We start from the raw sequence: 19804 nt of genomic DNA, 5'->3' as shown, positions 1-19804 counted from the left end.
CAGCTTCGTTACTTACTGTTAACATGTTCACTGACTTGGTCAACATATTTTAGTGCTAAATGACCAGAAAGTCCCTGTGAAGGAAGACAACTGAATTTCTTTCTTTCTTAGGGCTGATCTGAACAGAGGAACTGTGTGGTTTTTTACACTGCTGGCGTGGGTGCTACAGAATTCCTTACGCAGCAGCACAAGAGAAAGTGACCACAAACATGTCAGCAGGAGAAGGTCAGTGGCATAATGCACAAAACCAACATATCTGGAACCTCATCAGCTCAGAAAAGCTGTGACAGAGCTGGCTGAGAATAAACCAAAACACCAAAGAAAATGCAAACTTATGAGATAGTATCAAGTTGTTATGGTGTATTATTTAGTTTTGTGTACCAACTGCAACACAGCTTTTTTCCCCCTTTTTTTACAAAAGAAAAAAATCACAAAAGCAAGCTACTTCTAAAAAAATAATTCCAAGCACAGAGCTAAAATAAAAGAGTAATAGCTTACCTGCAAATAAGCATTTAAATCCTTTTTCCTCTTTTCTAAAAACTCTCTGTCCATATTGTTGAATGTTTTTTTGCCAGGAAGTTTTAGTATATTTGCAAGGTTTTCAAACTAGAAAAAAAGAGAAGAAATTTAAATTCTGTTTTCAAGAGATTCAAGTCTTCATATAAGGACATTCTATTCACCTATTCTTATATACCATCTAACACCTGACAAAAAGAATTCTGCACCATGCCTGGAACTCAGAATCCTTGGAAAAGCCAAAGTGAAACATATGCTGTCAAGAACAAATGCATGAAAATTCCCAGGAGACTCTCAAGGGTAAAATTTAATTTCTTGTGAAACTCTTCTTTTGAAATACACTTTTGAAATACAAACCAATAGACTGTGCAAAAAGCTTAGGCTCAAACTTTATCATTATTATTTGAAATTAAGTTACTAGGATTATGAGACTACATAAAGAGTAAAGATTTTCAAGAGAACTTGTATATCTTTCTAAAATCTCTTTCCTTTCCTATTCTGATCAAGCCTATTAAGGAAAAAATTAAGCTTTCCTCCCTGGAGAGATAGCAGCACTCAGTTTACACACAGGTTAGCACAACATGCACTACATGTCATGATCTGAGCCCTTTCTCCAGGTAATGACAATGATTGGCACTGGTTGACATGTATTCTGATTTAGTTTTGCAGGAAGAATGGCAGTCCCAGGGAAGCAAAAGGGAAAACAGAGGCCCTAACACTTAATAAGGCTGAATATATTTGGTAAAACACACAAAAAAATAAAAAAGTGACAAGAACAAAACTTGAAGAATCAGGACTATTCCCATACAGAATCCAGACTTCCTGTAAATAATACCCTTAAGGTATTATTATATAATTATAATATTAAATTTATATTTTCATATAAAGAGAGAAACATACCGTAATCTAAGCTTTAATAAACAACCTGGAAACAGGTTGCATCCTTTTCCTCTAGAAAAGACCACAACATTACAGATTTAAAGATATGGATTTCAATCAGTCCCTGCAAGATTAACTTTGGAATTTAACTTTGGAAGGCCACAAAGCTCATAAAAAAATTTATGGTCTGTGGGAAGCACCAAAGAATAGCTTTTTACAACTTTACAAATCCCATTCCCTTGCCATGTGGGAAAGTAACTGAACAGAAGATGGTCTCATTTTCATTTGGACTCTTGTATCTAAGCAGAAGCAATGTAAGCAACTAACAGCCTCTATTTTAAATATAGGTATCTACTTCAAATGGTATTTATTATATGACTGATTAAAGGAACTGGTGTGAATATTTTCAGTGCTCTAAGGAAAAGAAACTCAAATACTTTGAGCTGTTGACTTCAATTCCATTTTGGATCAACTGTCTATTTTCTCTGAAAAACAGTCCCTGCCCTTCTCATTAATTTCATATCAATGATTCTAACTTTTACCCTTAACATGTCAATAAAAATATTTCAGACAAGCACACAAGACAATAAGAATGTCTATTTTATTGTCAAGAAAAAGCAAACCTGTTGGGAGCATCTTAGGTGCTACAGTGAATCACAGGAATTTGTTTACTTTTTGCAATCTCAGTAGTCTAGGGTAACATTCCTAGTCTCTGTAAATTCAGTCAGACTTAGCAACCAGAAATGTTGAGATTTTGTTATTTTGAACATCTTTGCTTTTGCCATTTATTTCTACTCACTTAATGTTATCTTAGCTTTAAATGACTGTTCCATATCAGCAGAATGCTAATTCACTCTAAGATCCGAGATTCTTCAAAACACTGAATTAATTTAAAAAAAAAAAATCAATTTGAAGGACTACAAAAACTGGTATTTCAAATTTACTGAGAGCATACTAAGATCATCAGAAATTCAAAGAAAAGTCAGACTTCAGTTATAACTAATCCAAATATTCAACATGTCTACTTTTATAATAAAACCCTTTCAATTTTTATTACTGCTGTAATTTTAAAATGCTAACTTACCTGCACAGAACTTGTTCTCTATGACTCTCAATTAATAACAGAGTAAAGGGATATAAACTGACACTTCTGACTAGTTCAAAGGCTATGCAGACAAATCTGACTTCTCCAAAGGCTTGGTTTAAAAGCACTTAGCCTCCTTTTAAAAGCACTGTGTTTTCATCATTTTTTCATGTCAGTAGGTTCTACTTTGCACTAGCGGGTGAATTAAAACTTTCTATTTCTTCCTTCTTTCATGTTAGGAGGGTTAAGAGTCTGAGAATACAAGTAGAACAGTAAAAGGTAGACAGCTAATAGTATGGTGAAGTACTACCAGTTCTGCCTTTTGGGACCCCACCAGTTCTTAACATTCACTTAAAACCTAAATACTTGTTTCCCAACCTCAGCTTTTATTTCCTAATCTCTGTCACAAATATAACTCCCTCAGAGACCAACAGCAATTCCATGCAAAGATTTAAAGTAAAATTAAACAATATGGGAACAGGAGGGGGGGACTTTCTAAATTCCATGTCTTTTTCATAGAGCAATCATATAGTCATTGGTTATTAAACTACAGAAATGTGCACCTATTAAGATTTTCATGAGCTTGGTTACCTGCTCAGTGATCCTCATGTGAAAGTCATGGAAGTCGCTGTAGCGCCGATACGTCTTCCACATCTCCTCACTGTTGGCGTTTCGCCGGTGGACAGTGATGGCGTACAGCGCGTACGTCTTGCCGTGGTCATTGCACACTCCTGCCACAGCATATGGGTCAGAGTCAGCATAGACTAGTAGTTTTAAAAACAAAAATAAAAAAGGAACAAACAGAAAGAAGGAAGACGAAAGGACACAAATGTGAAGTGAAGAAATGTCTGGAATGACAGACTTGAAAGACAAAAATGGACATGCAAGCAGAAGACTATCCCTTTAACTTAAATACTGTACGATACTCCCCAAAACTTACTATGTAAACTTAAATAGAGATTAAGCAGCTTTAAAGTTAGACAGGTTTCAATGACATGCAAAACATAAACAAACAGAAGAATTTTCCACTTTTAAATTGATCTTTAAAAAAGGTATTTTAACCTAAAGAACTCAAGATGGGGGTGAAAGACAACCGTGGAACCAGAAGAAATTCCAGTCTGCAAAGTAGTCTAATCACATTGCAAAAGTCTGCCCATCAAAAAAGTCTATAAATAGAAGACAATGATTGCAAGCTGCAAGCATTCACTGTTATTGGCATCAGTAGTTTGTTATTAACTCAGCAGTAAGTTATTAACTCAAGATAAAAACACTCCATGCTAATTTAGTCAACTATATATATACAGACGCGTGTACATATATATAAAGCATTCTCAGCGTGTGCACACACACATTGTATGGAAAAGTCAATTCATAAATGAAAAGAATACATATAGCTATCTGAAATAGAAGCAAACGTCTTTCTGATTTCCATTAAATATTTAAGACCTCTTGGACATTCCTCCCTCATGGAATTTTCCCAGTAGTTTGTTTCAAAACCCTTCATTTTATTTAGAGAATTTATTTTATTAGAGAATAACCTAGAACCAATATTGTTTACACTGCACACCACTGAAATTGGCAGCATGTCTATGTTTTGAGCCAATATTCAGTACCTACAATTTTCCAGTGGCTAGATGAAAATATTTTTAATCAAGATCTCTGAATTTTTCTATGCACTCAGACTGCATAAAATACAATTCTCCTGAGAAATCATCAGTTCCATCCTCTGTAGTACTTTCAGTCTTGATTTCTCTGAAGTATAATGGTTTTGTCTAAGCAGCCAGAGAACACCTGTAGGATAGTGGCAGCTGCTGCCAATGCAAGAATTACACACTAGAAAGGTGAACAGTGGACACAGAGCATCTTATCTTTGCCATCCACCCTCTAAAAGAAGAACGTTGAGTGCTGAACCCCCAGGGGAACAAGCATGCAGTCAGGATGGTGCCAAAAGACTGCCCAGAGAGCAAAGCCAGGAACCCCCAGCCCCATAGATACTGCACAAGCCCTGTCCTCTACACTCACACTGACCACTTGGCCCTGCAGCCACCAGACCACATCCCAGAGACACTGCTAAGTGGCATCTTCAAATCACTTCAGGCAGAAAAAGAAAGAAATTGTCCTACTGGCCCTTATGTCATAGCCTCTTACATAGTATTTATTTTGCAACCCAAGACAGCAAGAATCCTGAAACACACAGCTAATCCTGCCTGTAAATAACCCTCATGCACAGTAAAAGATAGTAACTGAGTGAGGAAAAAAACCTGCTCACAGAGGCAGTTTAATACTGTCTTGCAATACAAACCTGTATAGATCTCTTGCTGTAACTGGAGCATCATGTATTCAGAGTCAGACTGGTAGTTATCAATACATGCTGCCCTCAAGATTATAAATTTTACAATTTATGTGGTTCTAAGTTTACCATTTTTTCTTAGGCCAGAATGATGAAACATCTAAGTTTAATTCAGAAAAAAAGTACCACATGCCATTTTAATAAAAAAGCAGAATGTGGTTCTTCTAACTTCAGCTCATTTTCCCCTTTCCCTGAGGACTTGGATTGCACACTGCCCTCACACTGGGTTGGAACAGGTTTAACTAAAATGTAAAGTAGCTGAATGCATAGATTTAAAAGCATATTGCATAGTAAAATGTACCAAAAAAGTATCTGAAGACCACAATTTAATTACCCAATGCAATCTCATTTAGGGCAAAGTTTTTTAAAAGATAACCAAAAATGCCACCACAATAAGGACAGAAATCATTTCCTAAAACTAAGCTAAGTCAGTAAGGAAGCACAAAGAATAAGGGAAAAATATTATACTAAGAAAATGAAACACTGAAGAATTATAGTTCTGTGACTAGAAAGAGAGATGGCTTTCAGAATTTCTTTAAATAACTGCTAAAATAAATCCTACTCAACAGTAAGTTTAATCAGTGATTCTCCAGAGATAAAAGTAGTAGTTAATAATAATACCATAAGCAATAAAAATTAAATCACTTTTTAAGTACAGATATATAGTCTGTACTTACAGACTATTCTTAGTTATAGACCTACAGAACAAATTCTGTAAAGATTTCCAAAAGGGCTTAATGGAAAATATGAATTCAAATGTTTTATGAGGCCAAAAAAATGAGACAATCCAGGTTTCAAGGGTCTGCAATATTACAAAACCTAAAATAAATGGTGGAAAAAAAGTAAGCAGGCATCATAACAAATTCACTTACCAGTATCTGAGATGTATGCATGGAGCTGAACTGTCTCATCAGAAGGGCCATTTGAAAGGTCATCTAAGGACTGAAGGGTGGGGAGATAATGTAGGAGGAAAAAATGGGAAAAAAAAAGAATAAGATCAGAAATACGTCTTATTTGAGATGTGTTTTCATTCATCTATTTAATTTTCAAACTTTCAGTTCACTATACTAAAAGCTCAGTGCACTGTAACAGCGCAGGTGTTTGTACTACCTGGTTACCAAAGCTGTTCTTTTGCACAGTACAGAGCCTTTCACTTCCCCCTTTCTGTGAACACTCCTATTTGATCAAACTTATTTGCCACTTCAGTTTGATATCTCAAATCTAATGGAAAAACAGCTAAAAATAGTCTTTTACTGAGCACTGGGAAAAAAACCCAAAAACTGATCACACAGTGAAAACCTCCCAAACAAGGGAAATAAGATGTTGTGTAACAGGTCTTTTGGCTTTTGCCTTCATAGCATTCTATTTTCTTTCAAATGTCTTTATGTGCTACACAAATGATACACAGCAGTAGAAACTGGATGTTTTTCTGCTTTATGTAAAAAAACCCCAAAAACGAAACCAAACCAAACAAACAAACAAACAACCCCCCCCAAAAAAACCCCAAAACAAGCAAACATTTTTCTCAGGAATATTTGCTGTTGTTAAAAGGGAACAGGTACATCCTCAGCTGGTTAATGCTCAGTCTACATATTTAATAATTACTGGGATCAAAAGAAGACTAATGGGTCTTTTAGACAAGGCCTGTTTTTAATTAAAATTAATACATCAGATTACTAAGTTTTAACATAATAAAGCTCTTCAAAACTGTTGAAAGACTTGCATATGCAACTGAAAGAAATAGATGATGGGCCACTATGCATTCTAATCTTAAATTACCAGGTGAAAAAAAAAAATAAAGAGCTGGAGCTACCTAAGTAGAATTCACAGACACTGGGATCCCAGTTACTTTGTATATTTCACCCCTGAATTCTAAAATTCTCCAAAGAAACACATTCAGAATGAACATAGCTATCTGCTACTTTTTATAATTTAACCAAGCCAGTTTAATAGTGACTTACAAAAAGTTACCTACAATGGGACTTACTGGTTAGCAGTGCCACGCCCATATCAAACTAAAACCTCTACTTACATCAATTCAGTTTCTAAATCTCCTCTGTTTCCTTAAACATAAAATAAAATTCGAGGTTACAATCAAAAGATAAGTTGGACTTAAACATTAATTATTTAAAGACTCTGCTCTTGCCCCTTCTTCATCTGAATTTTCAACAACTCCACAATATCCCAACATAATACTCCATTCTTTCCTCCTCTAGTTCTTCATAAGGAATGGCTCTTTTCTGCTTTAACCACCTCAATCAGTCTCTGCCTAAATGTCTACTACTGAATGCAAGGGAAAAATTTCTGTTATAAAGTCTAGATACCAAATAAAAGGCAGCTTCAAAGTGTCTGAATAACGTGTGTTGCAGTTGGGAGTCTCCTGAATATCTCTGATATGCTTGTAGACTTCAAGTACTAAGGTCCCAGACTGAGAAAAGGTAGAAGAAAGAAAAGCCCTTTTTGGGGGAATCTGTTTTGCCACTACATGCTATGGTGCTAGAAGTTTATGTCTGTTGAACGGTAGAACAGATGAATTTATGCAAAAATATTTTGACAGCAGACATCATCTTTACCTCAAGAATCTATAAGTTACTGGATGCTGGAGAGTTATTCTGGTAAAGTATCACCATAAGTGGGTGTTCCTTTAATTTTAGGCTTGCTTTCAGTGCTGTTGGACAGGACTCTGACTTAGTCCATTCTTGAGCAAGTCCCTTGGACAGCAGCAGTCAGGCGTGCTGCTCTATACTGCAGTGTTCAATTTAGGAGCAGAGTATCACCTGAGACTGGCTAACAGAAGACATTTATGGAAGCTTGGATAAAGTGCTTGATGTTCTGAAAGCTCTAGGATTTGATTATCAATAAGATGGAAGTGATGTGATGTTAGAAGAGAAGACAAGTAATTGTCAACTGCTCAAATGTTTTGTTTGATACAAAATACAGACATTAAGGTAGCCATATTTTTTTAAAGGAGTAATTATTTCTTGTTTTCCTGCTTCCCTTCACTGTCACTCAAGTTCAGATTTCTCTGTGATTACTGAGTGGGGTTCAAGCTGACATATGCTAATGACAAAAGCATATGCATTATGCCAAAAGTTCAACCCAGCCATTTCTGCTGCCCTTCAAGGTCTTGGAACACCTGTGTAACTCCTATTTACTCAATGCAAAGCTCCCATTATGAACCCTTTAGAGGAAATCTGCAAGAGTCTATAAATATTTACAACTATTTTATCCTCCCAATATGTGACCCACTGGTTTGATATAGTAGATTAATGTATCAAATCAAAGACAGAAATTCAGATTTTTTGATAACAACTTTTCCTCAAAACAGTTTTGACCCTCTCTTCTAATTTTTTCTAGTCAAAGTATGAACTGCAGACAATTTATTTTATAATGGAAACTTTAGGAAACACTCGACGGCTGTGGCAAGGCACTATACAGCAACTATTAATACAAGTAAATTAAAAGGTTGAAACCTGAACAGATAACACAACAGACAGGCATTTAATATGAGATAATATCTCTGCCATTAGATATATTCATAGGAACACAAGTTAATTAAAAACCTAAAAATATCACATCACAACCCAATCTTATTTAATACACTGTCATTAGTCGCAAGTACAGAAATTCCCTGACCTTTGAAGTGACCTTTCCAAGGTCTATTTTCCTTATGTAACAGACTAACACAAGGGAGCTAAACTATGTGTACAGAAATTTACTCTGGACATGGAATTCAGCCAGAGAAAACTAATCTGCCAGTATTCAAACACCTGTAAAAGCACTGAACACCCTGAACAATGTGGATGACAGAAAAGTAAAAGTAGTTCTGCATAAAGAGAAATTTACTTATGTATTTCTCCTAGAATGTTCCTAACTCTTTACAATAAATGTAGTATTCTATAAATACCCTTGTCACAACAAAACCAAATATCAAGTCTTTGAAGAGTCCCATTCAAATACCAATTTGTACTGCAACAGTGCTTGGTAAAGACTTCAGGACTGTCTAACTTAGCTTGGAAATTTACTTGAATCAAAGCAGCAGATAACCACTGGTCAGATAAACCACCACAATGACAAATCCTCATCCATAAAACAGAACTCTGGTGTGTCACAGCATTTTTAGAAAGCATTATTAAAAGACATTTGAAAGATCTTTTAAAGAGATTAGTCAGTTAAAAGGCTTTTGTGAAAAAATATGGCTAAATTAATTTCTTCTTCTGAATCTACCAGGAGTTTGCATAAATTGTATCAGCTAAACACCTCCCCTTTTCTTTAAATTTCAAAATGTCAACAACAGGAAAATAATAGGAAAAAAAATCCCAGTTTAAGTTAAAAAAACAGCCAAAACCCACGAAAAACCAAATCACATAAACAACCAACCCCCACAATGAAACATATTTACATCAATATTACATGTATTCTTTTAGAAAACACTAATTCCTTTGCATGCAAGCATGACCAGCACCTTCCGAGAACAAACCAGAAGGGTCCAGGCACCACATAATCCAGGAAATTGCACGCAGATTGTAAATATCTATGTAAACCTTTATGCAACTAAAAGGTTTGGAAATATACTCTCATATGCCCAGCTGAATCTTATGTACCTTGTGGCTCAGCTACACACTGCAGAAACATGGGGAGTATATAATATCAAACTTTCTATGATTTTTCCTTTTTAAGTAACTGTATTTGTATTTTTGGTTTAGGTACACTCATTTAACAAAGAAAAGGTTTTGACAAGCTGACACAGGTAAAGAATCACTTAAAAAAAAATAAATTGCACTTCAAATTGGACAAATTCACGGCTGGAATAAACTCCAGATATTTAAATGTTTCCAAATCAATTCCTAATGAAAAAAATAAAAAAAATCAACCAACAAAAATGTAATTAAATGCCTCATTTTAAAGTCTATTTGAATTTAATCCTTTGACATTTCTGTTTCAAAGGATTTGTATTTACCTATTATTATGTAACTCCAAATTTATATCTATTTAAAGAAAACAAATAAGGATAAGAAAGTATGCTTTCCATAAATTAACTGTTTTTGTGAGAAACAACATAAAATTTCATTAAACATGGGAAAATACAAAAAGGAGAAGTTTTATCTTACAGAGTAATTAATAACTTGTGTGTTTCAATTTGATTCAAAAACTTTCAGAAATTCAGCTGCAGTGAAGTAAAACCTGTAATGTACATTAAGTTAAACTATTTTATCACATTCTCTACTCTCTACTGTTGAGGACAAAAAATATTAAAAAAAAATCTAAGTACTTACCAGATTAATGCTGCCAGTAGGAGACCCATTAAAAGATTCTAGGAGCAGTGAGGGAAAAGGAAAGGAAAAAACACCTTAGAAGATTTTCCGCTATCGTAGGGCCATACATAAATAAAAATGCATCCACAAAACAATGTGGAAAATGAAGGAGAACTGTGGCACTGGGCAAAATGTTGCATGCAACATGCAGTGTTTCAAATTTTTAGTAAAGACAATTGAAGAAATTTAAGTTTAAAAATATTCTAAATAAATATTTCTGATAACATTTTTTCAGTTTATATCCCCACAGAGTATTGTTTTGCTAAGGAGCTAGTTTAACAGTGAAAATAATTTCCACTGGATTTGTACTTCAGTTAACAAGAAAACATTATTTCATTTGCTTTAAAAAGCCACATCTCCTAAGTACTTTCAATTTCTATTTTCAGAGAGGAGCATAGTTATGCATTAAAAGAACCCAACTCATTGAAGAGTTTTAAGTATTTTCTAGTAAAAAGTAGAATGGAAGAATCACATATTTATTTTAGTGACAAACTAGTTACCAAGATCTGACAATTTATATAGGATTAATACACTTATTATAGTGAAAACCCTGTGTGAGTCCCAAAACAATTTACACACAAAAGCACAAGGAGAAGAATTAATTTAAATATCAGAGACACCACAGGAGCATTTAATTTCTTACAACATTATGGATATTTTTTTTATTTTCATTCTAAAGCAGAGAAAAGAATGGTTCCATGAAATACCCCTTACAGATAACACAGCTCACCTCCTTCACCATCATCTGATCCTCTGAAACTGGGATCCTTCAGCATATCCAGCTCAGCTAACATACGCACATACAAAACGTTCTGCTTGAACGAAGGGTAGAACCTCTCATCTCGCAGCATCAACTCATACACCTTTATGGAAACAAAAATGCCAACTTCAGAAACGCTCACTGAATTTTTTAATTAGTCAGAACAGTTTTCATAAATACTACTTGAACAATAAGTACCTCTGCATACGTGTCTCTGACTTACTCTTAATGGAGAGGTTATCAGAAAATATCTAACCAGTCAGACATGCACGCCTAGGAAGGGAAGTAGCACAACAGCTGTAAATGCTTCTGTCCTCTGCTCTTAACCCTTCCAATTTCAGAAGAAACCTATTTGGTCTTTATCCACTTCATAAAAGGTTATCTCAGTCCTTCCTTGTGGATAAACTATACATGTAGACCTGCAAACACTTAGGGCAAGAGGTAAGAAGAGGAAAGAAGGGGAGGGAAGACACCAGTTGTGACCTTTCCGACAATTTCTAATTTAGCCTGTAGAAGATAGCCATACCTCACAAAGATTTAACCACACCACCTCAAACAATTTCACAGCCTATACAGTGTATACACATATACACAAAAATATACATAAGCGGCATTAATCCATAATGTTTGGATAATCATGTCAACCCGAAAATATTTTAATGGTTTTTTTTTCCCTGGGGCACTGTTCAAGTACTATCATCCAGTAAGAACAGAAAAAACCCCAATCCATCCAGGTTTGAGGAAGTTAATTTCTTTTGTGACATTTGGAAAATTTATGCTTTTCAGCAGAATTCACAAGCAAGGCCCAGATTTCACAGGGTGCTTTAATTATTCTTAAACAGGAGTCCCAAGTACAACAGTTTGATTCTAAATTCTACAGCTCATATCACTAATTTTTAGCATGAATGAGAACATCAAAGTAAAATGAAAACATTTCAGATGGGGTATGTAAATTACTGCCAGAATATTAATCATTCACTTTTCCTTTCTAAATACATATATTAGACCTGAGTGATAAACTATACATATGCAGGTAGTAAATATACTGGTTCTTTCTTCATTATGTGCTGTTTCTGAGTCCTTCACTGTGTTGTGGAAACGGACCAGTCAAATTAATTTCTTGGAACAGCTATAGGATTTAATATTGGTCACTTACATTCATCTTTGAAGAGAAGTAAAACTGAACAAAAACTGGATGTCTTGGTCTACTCATCACATTTTTCTTAAATTGGTGCCTTAACACATATAAAAACATACTAATTCTAAACCGTGTTTCATATTTAGATTCATACAAGAAGGGCACCTACTCCTTCTGTCTACTGCTTTGAAAACAATGGGCTAAGAAATGGCAAAGCAAAAGTTGACAATTTTAGAGTGTGATTTTCATAGAACAGCAAGATGGTAACACAGGCTTTAGGGTTTATATATATGACTTCCTTCTTTTTCAGCATCTGTAATTAGGTTTTATACTCAATAGTATTAACAATTCTTATGAAATAAAGGACGAATAGAGTATACCTTTCTCTGAATGTCATCAAAGATTTCAGGTGTTGGATCCTCATGGTTCAGTGTTTCTGCAAGTTTTGCTACTAAGTTGTCATCAATATTAACTCTTGGAGATGCCTGTCACAGAGATCTAAATCAACTTTTGCAGCATAAAAATAAGAAAGTTCTACTTTAACAAATAAAATACAATGCAATGCTGCAACTCTCTTAAGTAAACTAAATTTCTTCTTCACAAATATCTCTGCAACTGTCTAGAACATACAACAGAAGTCAGATCCCCTTCACCCCCAAAATTAAATTCAGTTTGTATTAGAACTTGGAAGTTTCACTATTAAACCCTAGAAATTGCCTCAAAAACAATTTATCCATACATTTTGAAGAAGTACTTAAACCAGATTTATCCAGACTTATAAACAGTTTTTATTTATTTATGAAAAAGATTTAGATTCAGAAATCAAGAACAAGCCAATAAAAAAGTAATAGGATGAAGTCCTGAAACATCTGAGGAAAGGTTAAAAATTTGTCAACTGCCCGTTTTTGAGTGAGAGATGATTTTTACACACACACAAATTCAGAACAAAGGTGCTTTGTCAATACAAGTTGATGAGTGGTTTCTTCCACAGAGAAATCCTTACTGACTACTGAAAGATATCCAGTGGTGATATCTGAGCAATTTACAAGGACAATTGAAGAGAGACACAGGTAGCTATTTCAGCTGGTAACCCAACCTTAATCCAAGTTTGGACAAATACTCAGTTCCATTTTTTTAATAACACTTCTTAAGGGGGCAGGCAAGGGTGGAGGGCAGAATAAAAGGAAAGGAAAGGACAGCATATGCAGAGAGACACTTTTTTACTCTGTCTTTACATTGTGTCTAGTTTGAGTATTTTAGAAAGTCAGCTTCTGAGGAACACAGTGCATCTGACAGGGCAGTAAGTGTCAATATGAGTCTGCTTGACATGAGAGAGAGAAGATACACAAGCAATAGCATAAATGTCAACATGTAAGCAACTTGTGCCCCATAACAACCATTCCATATTAACTTAGCCATAACTATCAAAGAAGTATCAATACAAAGTATAAACACCAAACTGCATAATGAAGTTACTCCTACCTTTTCTGATAAATATTGCTCATAAACTCCAAATGCAGCTGCTCTTAACAGACCCTTGGTCTGATTAGTCTGATGTTTTCCATCTTTCTGCCGGCTTTGAAGTACCTCCAGCTGTTGCTGTGCTGTAACCCTGTATCCTTCCACTGTCATCCAGAAAAACAAATGTGCTTGGCCACCAGTTTGCTGCATGTAATCTACAGAAAACAGACACCATATGACCTCAGTTACTGTTGTGCATCTTGGAATAGGAATTCTCTATGATGCTGACTACATATGGAACACCAGGATCTGGTTATACTGTATCTGGAATACATATATATTGGTGATAATCAGTAAAAACCCTGAGAGCAAAGTCTAGGAACTAAGCACTGAAACCTCAAATGCACATATAAAAAATGAATCCATCATAACCATGTGAATATAACAGGCCTGTTCAGCACGATACGAATGGAGACAAAGTTCAAACTGAATTTCTAAAATACAGGTTTCACAGAATCACAGGATCATTTTGATTGGGAAAGATGTTGAAGACTACCACTCTAACACCAAGTCCACCACTAAACCATGTTCCTAAGCACCACATCTACATGTCTTTTAAATACCTCCAGGGATAGTGACTCAACCACTTCCCTAGGCAGCCTGTCAAGCCAATGCTTCATCCTTTTGGTGAAGAAACATTTCCTAATACCCAGTCTAAACTGCATCTGGCACATCTTGAGGCAATTTCATCCCACCCTGTTGCTAGCTGCCTAGGAGAAGAGAGCAATCCTCACCTCACTACAGCCTCCTTTCAGGCAGTTGTAGAGTGATAAGGTCCCCCCTGAGCATCCTTTTCTCCAGGCTAAGCAACCCCAGTTCCCTGGGCCACTCCACATAAGAGTGCTCCAGACCCTTCCCTAGCTTTGTTGCCCTTCTCTAGACATGCTCCAGCACCTCAATGTCTTTCTTGTAGTGAAGGTCCCAAAAATTCAACACAGGATTTGAGGTGTGGCCTCACCAGTGCTGATACAGGTGAACAATCACTGCCCTAATCCCGCTGGCCACACTATTGCTGATCCAAGCCAGGATACCATTGGCCTTCTTGGTCACCTGGACTCACTCCTGACTCATGCTCAGCTGCTGTCCATCGGCATCCCCAGATGCTTTTCTGCCAAGCAGTTTTCCAGTCACTCTGCCCCCAGCCTGCAGCACTGCCTAGGCTTGACACAAGTGAAGGACCTGGCACCTGGCTTTATTGAATCTCATACGAACGATCTCAGACCATAAATCCAACCTTCTTCCCGCTAGAGAGCCTCCCTGCCCTCCAGCAGATGAACACTCCTGTCCAACTTAGGTGTCATCTGCAAACTGACTGAGGGTGTTCATTTTATGCCCAAGACAGCCTCCAACTATCACATCATCCTGTTTGCAAACAACAGGTTCAGACAGGTGCCTTTTTAGGTTGGCTGCCTCACCAACTGTGTCAGGAAATACCTCCCACGCACTCCAGGAACTTCCTGGACTGTTTCCATCTACTGCATTAAAAGGACTATAACCACCAACAAAATTGATGGATATTCTTAGCACTGACATTTAGCAATTCCACATATACACTCTTGTGAGCTAGCATATTTTTTATAAATAAAACAGACCAGATAAATTGACACTTACCCATAAAAAACTGTAGTGCAACATTGTCTACCAGAATATGGTCCAGAGGGACTGTGCAAAGTTTTCCAAAGTTTGCTGCCAGTTTCACAGTATCTATTTCCTGTAGGACACAGTTCAGTGTGTTCATAGGCTTTTTTTTTTTTAAATTAACTTTTAAAACTTCTACTTACCAGAAAGCATATAAGTTAAAAAAAATTACATTACATATAATAAAGTAGCATCTCAATGACCAGCTATTTTCAAGATCACTAGTAAATGAAGGTCTAGATTAGAAGGCCATGATTTCTTAATAATTTGCCTTCAAAACGGGCTTCAGCTTTCTGCTACATAAGCTGGATTTTAATACTGCTGTTCATGTAATACTCTACAGGTCAAATTAATCCCAAATACCTCATCAACAGTGACAATAGCAGAAAAACAATTAACAACAATTAATTTCAGCATTTGATGGGCCGCAGGTCAACACAAATTAAATTCATCTGTTGCGTCTTCTCCTGCCTATATGACATTTCTTGCCATTACAGCAATGCCTTCTAGTCCAGCTACAGAATGCTTGATTCTTTTAATAGTCAATACATGCAGAATATTACACTATCTTGGAACCACATCTAGGCCAAATAAGGAGAGTCAAAAAACTAAGTAAAGCCAAACATACCAACTCCATCAACCCTTAATTATAAAACAAGCAAAATGAACAACTAGTCAGTCATTTGCAACATCACCCTCTTGAAACCAAAAAAATATTTTAAAACACTTACTTTTCCTGACTGCAACCTTTGAATTCTTGAATCACATACTTTAATAACATATAATAAACTGTTTATTTGATTTTTTATAGTGTTGATATCTGAAAGCAAAAACAAAGACAATTAAGCAATGCAGATGACTAAATAAAATCTTGTTGCTTTTTTTTTTCCAGTTTAAACACGTTGCTAATGAAAGTGAACAAGACTGAAATACTTTTCCCTTTTTCAGATTAATTATTAGATTATCAATTAATTTTCAGATTCAGGTTAACTGACTACTTAATACCTTAAATATTACTGAAATTCAGAACCACCAGTGAGGCAGTTTTGATATAACAGAAAGACACTCAGCTAACCAAATTCTCTATACCTACAAAAAGGAATCAAACACACCAAACAACAAAACATTTATGAAAATGAAAACTCGAGTTTTATCACTTCTTATGCATTTTTTTTAATAAAATACTTCCTATTATGCTTCATAAGAGCTTTCGTCTTTTAATTGTTGCAATAACCTACAGAGATCATGCTGGTAAATGTATTTCACATTTTGCAATACAATGCAGCACTAACCATCTCCTGCTGTATCTAGAGATCGAAGATATTGCAGTTCTTCACTTGCTTTATCTTTCACTGCTTCCAACTCTCCTATATTATCACTTAATTTAATAATATTCATAAAGGCCTCATAGTTACAGTTGGAATCACGAATCTGAAACACAAAGTTTTACAGTGTAAGCAATGCAAAACAGCTAAAAGTACAAGACATGATTTTTCTTCAAGTGAATTAGTTTGATACAGCACTGCAAAATGGCATTTTGAAAATTCTCTGACAGTTCTAAATCTTTCTTTGGGTACTGAAATTTTACATGGACTAAAACAGAAAAAGCATGCATAGTCAAAACCTATTTCACACCATCACTTTCTGCTTTCAAGAAGTACAACACAGACACATGGAAAGTCCATCAGCCTTCTCAATGAAGATCTCCAAAATTCAATCCACCTTCTTCTGCTATTATCTCCTTAGCTAAGTAGGCAGAAAATGGTGAAACCACTGAAAAGACTCAGCTTTACCAAGATGCCCTGCAAGTATACATGCTCCCAGAGTAATGGCTTCTTAAGATACAGGATTACAAAAGAATTAAAACATTCTACAAGGTAATCATAACCTATTGAGGGGGAAAAAAAAGTAAATTACTCCTCTCTGGAACCCTAATTCAGATACCCTGGCAAATACTATGAAGCTATTTAAATACATACTATTTTACCAGTATTGGCATAGAGTGAACCTGCTCTAGGGACTCAAAAGTATTCGTGCTAGTGAAGGAAGCCTGCTGTGCTGCCAAGATCACTGGAAACTGTGCTGTGAATGCAGCATGGAGATCAGGGAAAGGTTGGCAGTTTTACAACACATACCCACAGGTGCTGAGGCTTGAGTTCTAATGCTGTCTTTACCGTCTGAAGCTACACCCACCACTCTTATAAATGCTCACTTTGATATGGAAATGTGATACTTGGTCTGTACTGAGGAAGTGCATTGACATGAGCTGCACTAAGCAGAAAGAATGAAGACTGGATACCATTGACCAAAGTTAATGGAAAAATCTCCCTAGAAATCTGTTTTTAAAAGTAATAATACAGGCAATACTTGAACTTAAAACACTATGTAAATCTGTGAATTTCACAGTGAAGAGAGTTTCAATTAACTTCTAATTTTATATTTAAGCTTTGTATTTTATGGCAACTGAATTAGCATTGGACTGTGGCATGCCTAGAAATCTGGAATTAAACTTCTTTTTTCCAGAAACTGATCTTTTCATTCAAATCTGACTTTACGTCAAAGGTTCCAAAAACAGCCAGGATTTATTTCAGTTATCTCTACTTCTGACCTTAATTTCTGCAACAATCTCCATTTCATAAGGCTTGTATTAATTTTTTTCCTTATCATTTGCCCAGCACATTTGCTTCTTCATCTCAGAAAGCAGTTTTGAAAATTAGTTATTTGGGACATCACTATCATAACAGAAAGCTTTATAAAAAATTCAGAATCCTATCTCTGGATGCAGCCGGGGGCAGCGCTCAGTAAATAAAGAACGAGGCCAAGTTACAAATAAAGAACACTCGTCGGAGGAAAGGGGAATCGAAAATTGAAAATTCTGGTCCAGATGAGTAATATTTTTTCTTACTAAAGCTAAGTTCCTGTAGAATGCATGCAAACTTTTACGTGAAATGGAGGAGGCTGGAGTGAAGGAAACATTGTACACAAACACTTGAAGTCATTCCATAATTCCATATGTAAAAAGAACTTTGAAATGCAAGGGTGTTTTCAGCTTAGAATTTGAATGCGCACCATAAGACTAAAATATATGAATAAAAAGAGAGAAGCTGGGGGAAAAATTAAACTTGATTCATGAACTACAAAGGATAATAACATATAGGAGTAAGTTTTAACTTGCTTTGCAAAGAATCAGTAATGTTAAATAAAGAACAAATATTCTATTTATGTTAGCTTTACCATATAATACTACTTTAAAAAGTTTGGGGGCTTTTCTTGCAGGTGCATTAGAGAGTTCTCAAAGTAAAAAAAATGTTTCTGCCCAGTCAATTGAATTATTTAGGGTTAACATAAACAGTCATAAAATAATTTCCCTGAAATTCCTTAGCAGAAAATAAATGTTTCTTAGTTTTCCCTCTTGAGGCCTCTTAAGCTTGAAAGGCCCAACTGTAAACACAGGCAGGGAAAAACACCTCCACAACTACTGCCATATTTCCCAAACAGCCAAGCAGAACAGCCAGAGGAGTGAATTTTACATTTTGTGATACATTTGTCCTCAGTCAGGCAACTTCTGCTGAACAATCAAAATGGAGAGTGCAGATATATAGACTCTGTGTGTGTGCATGTATAAAATTTAATATAGCAGCCCTAAGTTCACTATCTCTGCCAAGATATCCATTGGTAACTTTCATACCAGACACCGATGCATCATGATTATAGGGAACATGAGTAAAGCCTTATATGAAAATGTTCTGGAAAATACAAATAATTTTAAACATTTTAAATCTTACCATCCATATGACATACTGATTAATATAATCAGGATCACTGAGCTGGTTTATTAATGGAAGAAGAATTCCTCGGGAGAGGATTTCCTAAAAACAAAGGATAATAGACCATTTTATAAATTTATTCATAAAGCTAGTATAACTGCAGCAATTTAAACATCACTGCGTAGAGTTTAAAACAAAGAAGTGTAATTACAGAAAACATTTAATAGGCACTACCACATTCTCTTCCAATTAACACTACAAATGCAATTTGTAATTGCAAGAAATTACAAGAAAAGCCTCCTCAAGAGAAAACAACCTCAAGAAAAACAACATCCACTTTCTCATGGTTTTGTCATGAGAGAGCTAAAAGAACCATCAAAACCATTTCAGACAAACTGTTCACTGCTATTAAATACTTACCAAGACTCTACTGCCTTTAAAATACCCTAATAGTAAATTAGATCAATTTTAGAAAATAAGACCAGCAGCTTAGAGCTAAAATTTTTTTTATGACATTAAACCAAAGAGTTGGGATGTCCTTTAGAGTCTGTACCTACCCTGACAAAGTATCGCATGATCTTGTTCTGGAAGTCTCCAGGAGGTAGCAATATATACAGTAAAACCTCACACAGATCCCTTAGGAATCCTAGAGAAAGAAAAAAAAAACAAAACCTCAGCACAATTTCCTATTTTGTTACTCCACGTCTTACCTGATATCACCGAATCCCATAGATAAATCCTTAATTCTGAGTGCAAACATACAATCCTATATCTCTTACATTCCAAGCACTACAGTAACACCTTTCAGATGGAATATAAGCAGCACTGATGAAAAA

The 19804-nt window shown here is 35.6% G+C and overlaps 1 protein-coding gene across 2 annotated transcripts in view; it reads right to left on the bottom strand.

Moving 5' to 3' along the window:
- The window catches only part of SNX13 (sorting nexin 13), a 64476-nt gene that overhangs the window by 10948 nt on the left and 33724 nt on the right, over window positions 1-19804 (bottom strand). Inside the window, exons 8-19 of one of the 2 annotated variants that reach the window (XM_040061335.1) lie at window positions 19526-19614; window positions 18987-19070; window positions 16494-16632; window positions 15933-16021; window positions 15175-15274; window positions 13525-13718; window positions 12423-12527; window positions 10875-11007; window positions 10106-10143; window positions 5702-5771; window positions 3071-3243; window positions 499-606 (exon numbers count right to left, since the gene is read on the bottom strand). In XM_040061335.1, the coding sequence (XP_039917269.1) occupies window positions 499-606; window positions 3071-3243; window positions 5702-5771; window positions 10106-10143; window positions 10875-11007; window positions 12423-12527; window positions 13525-13718; window positions 15175-15274; window positions 15933-16021; window positions 16494-16632; window positions 18987-19070; window positions 19526-19614 (1322 nt within the window). The remainder of the gene's footprint in view (window positions 1-498; window positions 607-3070; window positions 3244-5701; window positions 5772-10105; window positions 10144-10874; window positions 11008-12422; window positions 12528-13524; window positions 13719-15174; window positions 15275-15932; window positions 16022-16493; window positions 16633-18986; window positions 19071-19525; window positions 19615-19804) is intronic. The other variant, XM_040061342.2, reaches the window with a different exon arrangement.

The sequence above is a fragment of the Hirundo rustica genome, chromosome 1 (assembly GCF_015227805.2).
Source record: "Hirundo rustica isolate bHirRus1 chromosome 1, bHirRus1.pri.v3, whole genome shotgun sequence".
Lineage (NCBI taxonomy): Eukaryota > Metazoa > Chordata > Aves > Passeriformes > Hirundinidae > Hirundo > Hirundo rustica.
Note: the sequence above shows the minus strand (reverse complement) of the source record. Positions and strands in the feature narration are given on the sequence as shown.